Raw genomic sequence first — 13,355 nt, forward strand, 5'->3', positions numbered from 1 at the left:
AAATTACCACTACAATTATAGCAGTTGGATTGTATCATTCCCAGAACACTGCAGCCACCAAACAGATATAAGCTATTATGTCCTTGGGCACAATTTGATCATTCAACCTGGCTGCTGTAGACTAGCTGCCATCTACCCAATATAATAAGCTTTGGAGAGGCGTGGTATTATAGGCCCTTTAATTGTGCCTGGCAAGTAATGCAGCACAAGTTTGCTTTGTAACATATTATTTGGTCTACAGAGGTCTCACTAAATTCAGTTTTGTTAGCACTTAATAATAGCACTTAGACTTATATACCACCCCAGTGCTTTACAGCAGGGGTGTCAAACTGCCGGCCCTTGGCTGGTTTCATCATACCAAAGCCACGCTCACATTGCCGGCAATGCAAAAAGAGTTGTGATACGTTGCGACACATCATGTGACGTGGCGAGTTTGACACCCATGCTGTAAGTGGTTTACAGAGTCAGCATATTGCCCCCAACAATCTGGGTTCTCATTTTACCAACCTCGGGAGGATGGGAGGCTGAGTTAATCTCAAAGCCATTAGGATTGACTCCAGATTGTGGGCATAGTTAGCCTGCAATACTGTATTCAGTACTACAGTACTAAGCCACCATGGTTTTATTGCCCATGCTACTAACATTTATAATACATAACATTGCCAAGAAAAGTCACCTTCAGTTTTGGAATACAATATCATCAGTATATGGCAACATGAACTGTTTTTTTACCCATAAATCCAAACAGATAATTTTGGAACTTAGGAGGGGAAACAAGCTAAAAATTCAGGAATTGAAACCAATGGAAAATGGGTTTCCTGGCCAGAAGGATTCAACTAATAAGAGTTGCATACCTTCTAAAATCAAATTTGTTAGGTGTTTCTGGATTAATTTTTGATTCTGAAAGCACAGGTAATAGGAGTAAGCAGGTATGACATTTATGGATTTTGACTAACATATCAACTAGAAAAGGCAGATTGGCTTCTCCTATATTTCAACCTTCCCCACCTTCCAAGTATATGGACCTCAACTCACTCTTTTTTCCTGCGCCCATGAAAAAAGCTGGCCCATTCAAAGCAAGTCTTTTTACTTCCAACCCAAAAGACTGATGGGATTCCTACCACGAGAGCCATCAGATATTTCATAAGGAAGAGGATCAAGTCCGGTCGACTCATCTGGGTAACCTGTAAAAAAGAGGCAAATATAACAAGTAGACAAATTCTGCATTGATACAATTTCAGGTATTAATTCATTTAAAAATAAATACTATAGTCCAGTGTACCCAATTTTTTTCCTTTATTATCCAAAACTGCTTATCAGAAAGTCTTTTATCCAATATAGATAAATGACTATAAGTCAATTTAAATGTCCCTGTTGTGATTGGGTAATAGGTTCATGTGTAAATAAATAAATAAATAAAAATTTTGGCAATAGCACTATATACAATTTCATCTCTAGAACTCCTGCATGAGATGTAAGAAAAAGGGCTGTTTTCTTGAAATAGTGTTCCCAATACCTTCATTTTTAATTTGTACAATTAATTTAGCAATCATTGCTGGATTGAAAATAGTATTAAATTAGTAAGGAAAAGGGAGTTGTTCACATGGTTCTACAAAAAAGATCTACATGGATACCTTATTTGTAAGTTTCTCATTTATATGGACTGCCTACATGTAGAAATCTGGAGGCTTTTTCAATGTTATCTTGAATCACTTATGGTTCCCAGACAATGTGGTATTGATGAAGATATTAGAGAAGAGCATCAAGAAATGGTTAGTCAGTGAAGTGACTGTTGACCCTTCTGGACATAATGGGATAGAAACTTATCTAAAAAATGCAGTACTATAGTTTGATCTCTATTTCTAAAATTGGTACTGTACAGTGTGTAAGAGACAAACATTCTGTGTAGCCATTAAAAGCTAGGGTCATTTGTTGGATTTTTGATTTCTCAAGTTTCAAATGGCAGCTGCTTCCTTTAGTCCCTTATCAATAATTTAAATGACATAATAGAACAGACCAGATGGTGAGAGAAAGTGAACAACTATAATTTAAATATTTATCCCTGAAGAATAACTCTATATAGAAAAAAGAGAATGTATTACTGCCTTATTTAGACTAAGATACTCCATACCAAGAGAAAAATAATCTGCTAGCCTAGGAAGCTTAATTCTTAATATAAAAAGTAAAGTGCAGAACAAAAATTTACATGAAGCCATGGATGAGATCATCCTTCACCATGAAGTGAAGTATCATTTGCATGCAATAACCTTTCTGCCCCTGGTGACTTAAAAGATGCTGTTGATGTTCTATCCCAATGCCTGGAGGCTAGGAGGATGAGGAACAACAGATTTCAGCTGAACCCTGGCAAGACTGATTGGCTGAGTATTTGGACCCTCTAGCTCAAGGATTATGTCATCTTTGGACTCTATAGGATTGCACTTGTCAGGCTCAGCCCAAGAACATAGAACAATCCAGTCAAAGTTCAGGCCTTTGTTTATATTCAATAGACAGAATCTTGTAAGCCTAAACCTTCACTACTCTAACCCCAATTGACATATCCTGGCAGATTCTAGGGAGTGGCTATCCTAATTCTCTTCCTCTGTCTATCAAGCTCTATGGTTATGTGGCCTCTTGTCTCGTCCTTCTCCTTGAAATGTGCTACTGGCTTCTGGGGAAATTGCTACTTCACTGTAGTCCATCACAACACCTATCCTTCTGTAAGCACCTTCCTTCACAGCACTGTCCCAAACAGACCTGGAATGCAATTTGGGGTGAGAAGGGCTTTGCAAGCTTCATGTTGTATGCCAATTGTGCCCATTGCTGGACCAGTAGGCTCTGCTTACAGTCACTCATTCCCTGATCATCCCCCAAGTGGACTACTAGAATCTCTTTACACGGGGATGCCCTTGGATAGCATAGAAAAGGTTCAACTGTTGCAGAATGCAGCAGCACAGGCAGTTATGTCTGCCACTTAGAACAGCATGTTACATCTCTGTTCTTTGAGCTGCATTGGTTGCCGGTTACTTCTGGGTTCAATTCAAGGTGCTGTTTTTGACCTTTAAAGCCTTTCATGGCATGGGGCTGAGTTATTTGAGGGATCACTTTCTCCCAATTATATCTGCCCATTTCATCTGGTCCGCAGAAGAGATATGCTGTGGAACCCATCTGTGGAAGAGTTTCATCTGGCAGGACCCAAGAGACATTTCTTGCTATGGTTGTTGTTGTTAGATGCGAAGTCGTGTGCGACCCATCGCGACCCTACTGGCCCCATTCTTGATATACACCCAGAAATCTCTTCAAGCATGGCTGTGTCAACAGATCTGGGCTATTTGATGGCTGTTTTTAAAATCAGTTCTCTCCATTATTTTATTAATAATACTGTTGATATCTTTTAATGGCAGTTTTTAATATTATGATTTTTATTGTTTTTTATTGCAAGCTATCTGTAGTCCCTTCATTGTGACTATAGGCATTGTAAAGGTTATATACATTTTAAAAAATCATTCAAATTCAAGTATTCCATAGGATCCTCATTTACCTATGTCCATGATGGCGAACCTAAGGCACGGGTGCCACAGGTGGCACACAGAGCCTTCTCTGTAGGCACGCACGCCATCGGCCCAGTCCTAGGCCTTCAGCTGGGTTTTATAAAACCTTTTCGCTTTAGGCCTCCTCCGCCATGTGCAAAAAAAAGAGGTTCAATCAATTAATCAATTTCAACTTCTCGCGGGGGAAAAAAGATTTCTCAAAGTTAGAATTGATTGATTGGACTTTTTAGTCCCAACCAGTCTGCCGTTACCACCACAGCCATGCCTGTCCAATGGGCCACGCCCACCCAAAGGGCCACATCCACCCAGCACCCGATGATACATAAGTGGGTTTTGGGTTGCAGTTTGGGCATTCAGTCTCTAAAAGGTTCGCCATCACTGACCTATGTGCTATTCAGCATAGTTAAAAGGAATATACTCAAGGACCACCCCAGATCTAGGGATGGGAAACACAAAATAGGCCAATATAATCTACATTTCAACCAAGATACATACTGGGTTTCTAAGCACTATCCTAAGCCACAGGGTGGTTTGTTTGGTTTTGGACTACAGTTCTAGTCCCATGTTAAGCATGAAAGCCAGCTGGGTGATTTTGGGCCACCCACTCTCTTTCAACCCAACAGGGTTGTTGTTGTTGGGAAAATAGGAGGAGAAAGGAAAGAGCTGCGTCTTGAGTTATTTATAAAAATAAAGGAGGAATATTTAACTAAATAAATAAAAACACAATGTGCCATTGTTTCCAACTACTAGCAACCAGATAGATTATGGACTACTATTGCTTGAATATAATTTCTTTGGATACTATAAAAAGTATTTTTGACACATTTTTTCTCAAATTCCAGCCACAAAAGATTACCAAACTAGAAGAGGAGGTTGACATGTTTTATGCTCAAGATTAATCTAAAATTGACAGAACATGCAAGTAAAATATGCTGTTTATGGCTGGAGACTGGAATGCTAAATCTATCGCACATGACCTTTTTTTTCAAATATGACCTTGTGAGATACACACAAAAGAAAGCACTATTGCTCCAGAATCTTATTTACCATCTCATAACAGCATTTTATCAACTTAAAAAAAGGCATTTAATAGCAATTGCAGTTCATTCCTTCTGAATGGGCTCTGTTCAAGATACCATAATAAAGATTGTTTCTGTTCAGTAAACCATCCTCTCCATTTCATACTGGTGTGTAATTCCCTCAACCACCTAACAGTCACTTGGCATGTTCAGTGTGTACTTCTCATAATTTTTCATGTTTGGTAAGTACTTAGATCTTTACTTTGTAAATGCACAGAAAAGTACTGTGTGCAATTCTATATGGACGTGCTTAGTGGCTCGTGTATTTAAATTGTTTTAATGTAAAATATTATCCCCATTTCTTAACTGAAGGACTTTTTATTTCAGGGCATTTAATTTTTTTTAAAAAAAATACCAAATGATTCTAATTTCTCTGAAGATCACATATTCTAAAAATTCGCATTCATGTTCACATTCTCAATTTCATTTTTCAAAACTGGATTTCTTCTGAGTTATATTTATAGTAATCTAATTATGCCAGCTAACATGTTTTTACTTGATAAATATATTGCAGGAGACTGATACCAAAGTTATAGAATAAACAACATGCTATCCACCTTGAGGGACACAAAGAATTGAACATAAGGAAATGATTTAGGAGTTAGGCTCACTTACCTGATAAGGGCAAGGTATGTGATATTCCTTGCACCTTTCTTGAATCCATGTTGTCTCCCACACACTTCGGTAAGCTTGTTCATAGAAATAGCAGCCAATGACAACCAACAGTGGCACAAGATACAATACACTGAAGACGCCAATTCGAATCATAAATTTCACCAACTTGTCCTGGTTTTCCTTCTCTAAGGGAATTTCAATACGAACCCGATTTAAAGAAATGATGCCAGCAAGCAGCAAAGAAACTCCAACCACTACATACAGGCAGAGAGGAGCAAGAACAAAGTATCTCAAGGCATCTACATCATAAAGGCCAACAAAGCATACGCCACTGATGTTATCACCTTCTATTTTATTCATAGCTAGGAGAATGATGGTAAGGGTTCCAGGGATGCCCCAAGCGCTAGCATGGAAGAGGAGGGCTTTCTTCTCAATGGCTTCACTACCCCATTTTGGGACAGCTGCCAAAAACCAAGTGATGGTAAGAATCACCCACCAAACGCTCCCAGCCATGGTAAAGAAATACAATACCATGAAAAGCATTGTGCATGCTTTATTGTGAGAGCCCTGTGTCACTGTGGAAGCCTTGTAAGTGGCAGGGCCGGAGGCATTGCAGGCAACCCGGTCCTCTAGCAAAAAGCCAATGAAGAAAATTAGGGACACCATCATGTAACAAACAGCATAGAAGATTATGGGTCTTTCTGGATAGCGAAATCTTGTAACATCAATCAGGAAAGTCAAGAAAGTGAACAAGGTAGCAGAAAGGCAGACAATGGAGATCACACCAATGAAGTATCGTGCGAAAGAAAGTTCTTCTTGTCTAAAGTACATATTTGGACAAGGAGGCGAGCAGTCCCGTACCCGCAGGAATGTGTAGCCCAGATCAGGGTCTATTTTCAGTTCTAGAGGGCACCAAAAACCATAGTCTCTTTGCACTTCCACTATTGCTTTTTCTGTTGGTTCCCCAACTACATTGAGGTCAATGGGACGAGGGTAAGGCTCATCACAGTCTGGGAACCTAGAACAGCAAAACCAAAAGACTAGTTATAATTTTTAAATATAAGCAGGCATTTTTGCTTGTTCTGGTTCTTTAAAAAAGAATTGATTTGAAGGAATAGTCTAAGAAGAAATAAAATTATAGGATTTTATGGCTAGAAAAAAATTCTTATATAATTTTTAGTTTAATAATTTCATATATCCAACTATCAGTACCAACTTCTTTTCAGAGGCTTATAGCTGAAGATTTACCTGATTTCACGTTAAAAATATTTACCGTATATACTTGAGTATAAGCCGACTCGAGTATAAGCCGAGACCCCCATTTTCACCCCCCAAAACTGGAAAAAGTTCGTGACTCGAGTATAAGCCGATCCGCCATTCTGCAAGCCTCCGCCGCCAGCAGAGGCTCGATCCGCCATTTTGCAAGCCTGAATACACAGGAATGTATTCTCGGGGAAGCCCTGGCTGTCCGCTTCCTCGCTCCACGTTGCCATTCGGGGCACGCGCGTTCCCCGGGCAAATCACGGCGCCCAGCAGGCGAGGAAACACGCCCGCTCCAGTCGCCCCCCCTTCCCTCAGGAAACGCGAAGCAAGTGACCGCCCGGAGCTTACCGAGGACTTGCGCGCGGCCGAGGCTTCGGTGCTTCCAGGATCGCGCGCACCTCTCCCAAGCCGCCGCCGTCCGGAGACCTGCCGAAGTTTGGGGAGGTGCGCGCGCACCTCCCCAAACCTCCCCAAACGTCGGCAGGTCTCCGGATCTCCGTGCCTTGCCTGCCTGCTTCTTTCCGCTGTGGAAAGAAGCAGGCAGGCAAGGCACGGAGATCCGGAGACCTGCTGATGATTGGGGAGGTTTGGGCACCTCCCCAAACCTCCCCAATCGTCAGCAGGTCTCCGGATCTCCGTGCCTTGCCTGCCTGCTTCTTTCCGCAGCGGAAAGAAGCAGGCAGGCAGGTCACGGAGATCCGGAGACCTGCTGATGATTGGGGAGGTTTGGGCACCTCCCCAAACCTCCCCAATCGTCGGCAGGTCTCCGGATCTCCGTGCCTTGCCTGCCTGCTTCTTTCCGCTGTGGAAAGAAGCAGGCAGGCAAGGCACGGAGATCCGGAGACCTGCTGATGATTGGGGAGGTTTGGGCACCTCCCCAAACGTCGGCAGGTCTCCGGATCTCCGTGCCTTGCCTGCCTGCTTCTTTCCGCTGTGGAAAGAAGCAGGCAGGCAAGGCACGGAGATCCGGAGACCTGCTGATGATTGGGGAGGTTTGGGCACCTCCCCAAACGTCGGCAGGTCTCCGGATCTCCGTGCCTTGCCTGCCTGCTTCTTTCCGCTGTGGAAAGAAGCAGGCAGGCAAGGCACGGAGATCCGGAGACCTGCTGATGATTGGGGAGGTTTGGGCACCTCCCCAAACGTCGGCAGGTCTCCGGATCTCCGTGCCTTGCCTGCCTGCTTCTTTCCGCTGTGGAAAGAAGCAGGCAGGCAAGGCACGGAGATCCGGAGACCTGCTGATGATTGGGGAGGTTTGGGCACCTCCCCAAACGTCGGTAGGTCTCCGGATCTCCGTGCCTTGCCTGCCTGCTTCTTTCCGCTGTGGAAAGAAGCAGGCAGGCAAGGCACGGAGATCCGGAGACCTGCTGATGATTGGGGAGGTTTGGGCACCTCCCCAAACCTCCCCAAACGTCGGCAGGTCTCCGGATCTCCGTGCCTTGCCTGCCTGCTTCTTTCCGCTGTGGAAAGAAGCAGGCAGGCAAGGCACGGAGATCCGGAGACCTGCTGATGATTGGGGAGGTTTGGGCACCTCCCCAAACGTCGGCAGGTCTCCGGATCTCCGTGCCTTGCCTGCCTGCTTCTTTCCGCTGTGGAAAGAAGCAGGCAGGCAAGGCACGGAGATCCGGAGACCTGCTGATGATTGGGGAGGTTTGGGCACCTCCCCAAACCTCCCCAAACGTCGGCAGGTCTCCGGATCTCCGTGCCTTGCCTGCCTGCTTCTTTCCGCTGTGGAAAGAAGCAGGCAGGCAAGGCACGGAGATCCGGAGACCTGCTGATGATTGGGGAGGTTTGGGCACCTCCCCAAACCTCCCCAATCGTCGGCAGGTCTCCGGATCTCCGTGCCTTGCCTGCCTGCTTCTTTCCGCTGTGGAAAGAAGCAGGCAGGCAAGGCACGGAGATCCGGAGACCTGCTGATGATTGGGGAGGTTTGGGCACCTCCCCAAACCTCCCCAAACGTCGGCAGGTCTCCGGATCTCCGTGCCTTGCCTGCCTGCTTCTTTCCGCTGTGGAAAGAAGCAGGCAGGCAAGGCACGGAGATCCGGAGACCTGCTGATGATTGGGGAGGTTTGGGCACCTCCCCAAACGTCGGCAGGTCTCCGGATCTCCGTGCCTTGCCTGCCTGCTTCTTTCCGCTGTGGAAAGAAGCAGGCAGGCAAGGCACGGAGATCCGGAGACCTGCTGATGATTGGGGAGGTTTGGGCACCTCCCCAAACCTCCCCAAACGTCGGCAGGTCTCCGGATCTCCGTGCCTTGCCTGCCTGCTTCTTTCCGCTGTGGAAAGAAGCAGGCAGGCAAGGCACGGAGATCCCCTGCTGATGATTGGGGAGGTTTGGGCACCTCCCCAAACGTCGGCAGGTCTCCGGATCTCCGTGCCTTGCCTGCCTGCTTCTTTCCGCTGTGGAAAGAAGCAGGCAGGCAAGGCACGGAGATCCGGAGACCTGCTGATGATTGGGGAGGTTTGGGCACCTGCCCAAACCTCCCCAAATGTCGGCAGGTCTCCGGATCTCCGTGCCTTGCCTGCCTGCTTCTTTTGGGGAGGTTTGGGGAGGCAGGCTGCTTCGTTCCGCGGCGGAAAGAAGCAGGCAGGCCTCTGTCGCCAGCGGCTGGATCCGAGCTCCGCAAGCTTCTGCCGCCGGCTGGATCCGTGCCCTGCCGCCAGCAGAGGCTTGCGGAGCGCTGATCCAGTGGGGGGGGGGAAGCCCTTTAGCAGGATTTGCCTGCATGCCGGCGGAGGCTGGATCCGTGCTCCACAAGCCTCTGCCGCTGGCTGGATCCGTGCCCTGCCGCTGCGGAGCGCGGATCCAGCCTCCGCCGGCGGCGGAGGTCTAGGGGTAGTGGGGGGGCCCCGCGGACATAGATGGGCTCGTGGAAGCCAAGCAGCCCTCCCGAATCTGGGCTTCTGGACGGAGCAGCCGGTGGTGCGTTTCAAAAAGCCAGATAAGGCAGACAGGGAGATGAAGAGTTCAACCGAGTTTCCTCTTTTGTTCAGGCTCCCCGATCAGACAAAGAACTAGCCAGCGGCAGGTTTCTCCCCTTTTCCCTCCCATCTCTCTTCCCCCAACCCTTGGGTCCCACAGCAACTCACGAACTCCAGCTGCCCCTTCTCCTTCGAAAGGTCTAGATCCCGAGATAAGATATATACAGAAATATTCATAAAGAGAGACGGACGCAGGCTGTTGGTTTCTCGCCTCATCCCACGCACGCACGAGGGGGAGAAACAACGCTCTGGGCGGCAGAGGCCTGGAGAAGGAAAAATCGGCCGCAGCCTCGGGGTAGGCTTCTCCGGGGGCGCCGCCGCGATTCTGCAGGGGCCAGGTAGGGAAAACTCGCCGGGGAAAACGGGTGCCGTTGCAGCGCCCGGCGAGTTTAAAAGCAGCGGGTGCAGATGCCTGAACAAAAGAGGAAACTCGGTTGAACTCTTCATCTCCCTGTCTGCCTTATCTGGTCTTTCAAGAGGAGGGTATTCCTCTCACTTCTTGAACTTTCCCAAAGACTTGCAAACTTTTCCAACCATTACTTCCAAGGATCTTTGATGGGGAGAGAAAGCACGGGTGAGCGATGGGGAGAGAAAGCACGGGTGAGCGATGGGGGGGGGGAAAGCACGGGTGAGCGATGGGGAGAGAAAGCACGGGTGAGCGATGGGGGGGGAAAGCACGGGTGAGCGATGGGGGGGGAAAGCACGGGTGAGCGATGGGGAGGGAAAGCACGGGTGAGCGATGGGGGGGAAAGCACGGGTGAGCGATGGGGAGGGAAAGCACGGGTGAGCGATGGGGAGAGAAAGCACGGGTGAGCGATGGGGGGGAAAGCACGGGTGAGCGATGGGGAGAGAAAGCACGGGTGAGCGATGGGGGGGGAAAGCACGGGTGAGCAATGGGGAGGGAAAGCACGGGTGAGCAATGGGGAGGGAAAGCACGGGTGAGCGATGGGGAGGGAAAGCACGGGTGAGCGATGGGGAGGGAAAGCACGGGTGAGCGATGGGGGGGAAAGCACGGGTGAGCGATGGGGAGGGAAAGCACGGGTGAGCGATGGGGGGGGAAAGCACGGGTGAGCGATGGGGGGGGAAAGCACGGGTGAGCGATGGGGAGAGAAAGCACGGGTGAGCGATGGGGGGGGAAAGCACGGGTGAGCGATGGGGAGAGAAAGCACGGGTGAGCGATGGGGGGGGGAAAGCACGGGTGAGCGATGGGGAGGGAAAGCACGGGTGAGCGATGGGGGGGGAAAGCACGGGTGAGCGATGGGGAGGGAAAGCACGGGTGAGCGATGGGGGGGGAAAGCACGGGTGAGCGATGGGGAGAGAAAGCACGGGTGAGCGATGGGGAGGGAAAGCACGGGTGAGCGATGGGGGGGAAAGCGGCAGCGGCATTTTCGGGAGCAGCGGGTGAGCGATGGGGGGGAAAAGCGGCAGCGGCATTTTCGGGGGCAGCGGGTGAGCGATGGGGGGGAAAGCGGCAGCGGCGGTTGTTGGGGGCGCAGCAGGCGAGGCAGCTTCTCTCAGCAGCCTGTTCCGAACGAAGGGACAGTTCTTTTTTTTTGTTGACTGGAGTATAAGCCGAAGTGGAGTTTTTCAGCCCAAAAAGTGGGCTGAAAAATTCGGCTTATACTCAAGTATATACGGTAGTCAACTGCATTTATCCTGTAAGAGATTTTTGTAGTTAACCAAGAAAAACAACCAACCAACCAACCAACCATCTTAAAAACATTTAAATGAATAATAATAGTATATTTTTGTGGCCAGTAAGGCATTGGAGTTTGCCATGTCCATTGTGCAGTTTTCTCTGTCTTCAATCAATTTTAGACTACAAACGCTTCAAAAACAAATGTGGAATCCCTTGTCTTACACAATTTGCATCATCAGGTCCTTTAGTCCTTTGTTGTTAAAATTCAGCATAATGTATAAAATATCTGAAATACTAATATTGCACTGCTTATCCAATGATATATAACCAAGATATATTTTTCCTGTTTACTCATATAAATAACACAGATGTATTCCTATACTTTTACTCCTGAATTTTTCATTCAGAATTTGTTACATCCTTTTTCAGTTTTGTCTTAGTATTTATCTTTCAACTCTACTAAATATTCTATCCCATATTTTTTCAGACTTTAATTCTGGAGTCTAACAACTGGACTGCAAAAGTCTGTAGGCGTGATTTCCTTCAGAGATTTGTACTGTGGAAGTTACATGTTTCTTTTCATTGAATTAAAGGTCAATGTAATTGGTTTCAAGTTTATACTTGACTTCTGTTCACTTATAAAGCCAGAAGAGGCTTCTATGTAAGTGGTACCCCTATGCAGAAGCTGCATTCAGTTTTGACAAAGGTAGGCTAGCAGTGTCCTGTGAAAGCATTCACTGGAGCTCGTGATAAGTTCTCTAAAGAAACTGTGTCTAGGATGGGCTGTAAAACAGGGTAAAGCCATTTTTCTAACTCCATGATTCTTGATTAAAAATGAATGTAAAACTTTTCAAGCATAAAAATGTAGATCTGAATATATGTCATGAGAGCAGGGAGCTCAGGATTGGTTTCATCACAGACATACGACATTGTTTGAAAATACATCTTGGAAAAACATTACATAGCCGGTGATAATTTTAATAAACACAAATCTTGAGGATTCACTCACCTGTTGCATTCCATGTCTTCAGGCCAAGACACACCAAACATCTCCATGAGCTTTGAACATTCACTATATGCTCGTTGACAAATTCTGCGACATGGGAGTGTGACTCTACCGTATTCCATGCAAACAGGAGCATAGAGAGCACATAGGAATGGTCGAAAGTCTCGGGAACAATCAAGGTTTACCATAGGATGAAATGGCTATAAAAAAGAAATAAAAGTAAGTAGCTCTGAGCCAATATTTCAACAACCAAATTCTATATTGTGTACTGTGATTTCTCAGAATCCTTTTTATTGTGCCATTTCTGACTAATATAACTCTAATTTGTGATTTAAAGCTGAATGCTGCCTGTCTGCCAAGAGCATGATATACCCTCTCCCAACTTGTTATACAATAAGTTATACAATATTTATACAATAAGACCTATAAAATAATCAATTCCATGATGCCTTCAATATTTTACTGTTGATCTGCATCAGTTTACTGTGCTATCTGCATCAGTTAGAACAATTAACCAGTGGAACAACCTACCTCCAAAAGTGGTGAATGCTACAACACTGGAAGTTTTTAAGAAAAGACTGGACAGCCATTTGCCTGAAATGGTATAAGGTTTCCTGCCTGAGCAGGGGGTTGGACTAGATGACCTCCAAGGTCCCTTCCAACATATTATTATTATTATTATTATTATTATTATTATTATTATTATTATTATTATTATTACATAAGTTATATAATAGGTTTTCATGATACATTGCTAAAGCATATCAACCAAACAAAAAATGCTAAGCACTCAGACACAAACCTCCTTTTCTTGGGGGGGGGGGTGTTTGTTAACTTCTTACATTTTTGGCAGTATTGGATTTATACTCCCAATTATTCAATGTTGTATATTCAGTCAAAATTAATCAAATGTTACACCTAAAATATTGGACACCTAAAATATCAGATTACTCCAGGTAGAAAATAACTTTAACGTGAGTACAAAGGATTCTACACTTTGTTGGCCACATAATAAATGCATTAAACCAGAATTTACATTCAAATTAATAATTCTGTAGAAAACAGGCAAATATTAAATATTTAGATAGCATATTCAGCCAAATATCATATTTTTATGTAGAGAACTTGGAGAAAAGAGGTGGGGAAAAGTAAAAGGAAATCAAGGCAATAACACTCAGTTGAATATTGCTTGAAAAACAAATACGATTACAGCTGCAGACATAGCTGA

General features: G+C 45.7%; 1 protein-coding gene across 1 annotated transcript in view; it reads right to left on the bottom strand.

The window, feature by feature from the left end:
- FZD3 (frizzled class receptor 3) overlaps nucleotides 1-13,355 on the bottom strand; it is a 40,014-nt gene that overhangs the window by 8,487 nt on the left and 18,172 nt on the right. Inside the window, exons 3-5 of the mRNA XM_083353717.1 lie at nucleotides 12,131-12,327; nucleotides 5,243-6,260; nucleotides 1,036-1,184 (exon numbers count right to left, since the gene is read on the bottom strand). Of these exons, the coding sequence (XP_083209843.1) occupies nucleotides 1,036-1,184; nucleotides 5,243-6,260; nucleotides 12,131-12,327 (1,364 nt within the window). The remainder of the gene's footprint in view (nucleotides 1-1,035; nucleotides 1,185-5,242; nucleotides 6,261-12,130; nucleotides 12,328-13,355) is intronic.

This window comes from Vipera ursinii (assembly GCF_947247035.1).
Source record: "Vipera ursinii genome assembly, chromosome: 1".
In the NCBI taxonomy this organism is placed as follows: domain Eukaryota; kingdom Metazoa; phylum Chordata; class Lepidosauria; order Squamata; family Viperidae; genus Vipera; species Vipera ursinii.